The following is a 1,715-nucleotide window of genomic DNA, read 5'->3' as shown; positions in this document are numbered from 1 at the left end:
TGCTTAGTGTGAGGGATTGCTGAAGAGTCAATGAGTCGATGCAATTAGCTGGTTTTCCTTAGATAGAAAACTTAAGAAACCCCTTTAACCTTGGTGATCTGGTTGATCTGGATCTATAAGCTAATCTGAGATGACATGATAGGACCTGTAGAAATAAGATCAGTCATTGTAGATCTGATCTGAGCTCGGTGCTTTTCAGGGAGTCATCCAGGTTCAGGTCAGATCTTTAGTAGGTGGCAGATCAGCTGAACAGGTGACTTCAAAGTAGAAATACATTTCTAGATTCAATCCCTCACAGGAGGAACCCAGCGGTCCAATAGCAACACTACGTACCATGCAGCAGCTGGCTGCCACCTGCAGGAGGCGCTGAGGGCAGTCAGGAACCATCCTGCTGAAGGCCTCCACATCCAGCCCGTAGTCCTGAAACACACCATCATCAGCACTGAGCTGTACCTCTGCTTCATTGTTTACACCCTGAATGCTGTTAGCTAGCATGGTGGGTCCTGTTCCTGATCTCTACCTGGGTTCTGGGGAGGACCTCTGGGTCTGCTGGGATCCTGGCAAAGATTTCACAGAGAAGAATCCCGAAGGAGAAAACGTCCACCTGAAACAAGTCAGAGAATCACGTCTTTCAAGAGTAACAAACAGGTAATGATGGTTTCTGGCCAGCGACCGAAGCCCAGCCTGGACTCGCCTTGCGGTCGTAGGGCTCTCCTCTGAGCATCTCAGGAGCCATCCAGAAGGCTGAGCCCACCAACGACAGCTTCCTGCCAGGGTCCTTCACAGGCGGCTCCACCACCTCCCTCGCCAGCCCAAAATCCGTCACCAGAGCTTCCCGACCGCGAGGCGTCACCCGGATCAGACAGTTCTGGAGGGAAACACAGGACATGGACTGACAGGGGGAGGGTCTGTAGTTCAGAGAGGCGGGGCCCTTATGGCGGGGAAAATGTGTCTGATTGGAGCTTCCTGTGTGGACGGATGGCTGACTGATGGCTGACTGTGACTCCAAAGAGAAGCACTCATCCTGATGCTGCCTTTGCACTGATCTGTGCTGGAAGTTCTCACTCATCTCTCTTAAGGTAAAAGTTCATTTCTGATTGATTCCTTTATTTTATGGCGTGGTGCTCAGCGTTGTCTGGTTACCTGGTCTGGTTATGTAAGCAGAGAAGATGCTTAAGTTTATCCACAAGTGGAGCAACAACAAATTATAACAGAAATAAGATTCATAGATACAGCAGGGCCCCATCGTTTAATCTGAAAACCTTCATCCATTTTCTTACACGCTTAATCCCAAGTGGAGTGGCGAGGGGAGCTAGTGTCTATCTCCAGCTGTTTAGGGGCGAGAGGCGGGGTCCACCCTGGACAGAGGGGCGGGGTCCACCCTGGACAGGTCTCCAGTCCATCGCAGGGCAACACAGAGACAAACAGGAGAACCCACACATGCTCAGGGAGGACCCCGGGGAATTGAACCCAGAACCTTCTTGCTGCAAGGCAGCAGTGCTACCCACTGCGCCACTGAGCACTGCCTCAAAGCCTTCATATTAAATCATACTGAGCTTCTGACTCCGCCCCTTTAATTAATGAGGTCAGCTTGTTTCTGGTTTACCAGGTTCAGTATGTATCATAAACCAAGAACCTTCAACTGAGAGAGGAGCTGCTGTTTGATGTGCAGCTGGCAGCTAACAGCCTGAGTGCAGAACAACAGCCTTTAGTTA

General features: G+C 50.6%; 1 protein-coding gene across 1 annotated transcript in view; it reads right to left on the bottom strand.

Annotated features, from left to right (window-relative positions):
- LOC107102665 (dual specificity testis-specific protein kinase 2-like) overlaps positions 1-1,069 on the bottom strand; it is a 2,265-nt gene extending 1,196 nt beyond the window's left edge. Inside the window, exons 1-3 of the mRNA XM_015402052.1 lie at positions 695-1,069; positions 521-604; positions 334-420 (exon numbers count right to left, since the gene is read on the bottom strand). Of these exons, the coding sequence (XP_015257538.1) occupies positions 334-420; positions 521-604; positions 695-1,069 (546 nt within the window). The remainder of the gene's footprint in view (positions 1-333; positions 421-520; positions 605-694) is intronic.
- Between the last annotated feature and the right edge of the window lie 646 nt (positions 1,070-1,715).

Source organism: Cyprinodon variegatus, unplaced genomic scaffold (assembly GCF_000732505.1).
Source record: "Cyprinodon variegatus isolate N-32 unplaced genomic scaffold, C_variegatus-1.0 Scaffold1294, whole genome shotgun sequence".
Lineage (NCBI taxonomy): Eukaryota > Metazoa > Chordata > Actinopteri > Cyprinodontiformes > Cyprinodontidae > Cyprinodon > Cyprinodon variegatus.
Note: the sequence above shows the minus strand (reverse complement) of the source record. Positions and strands in the feature narration are given on the sequence as shown.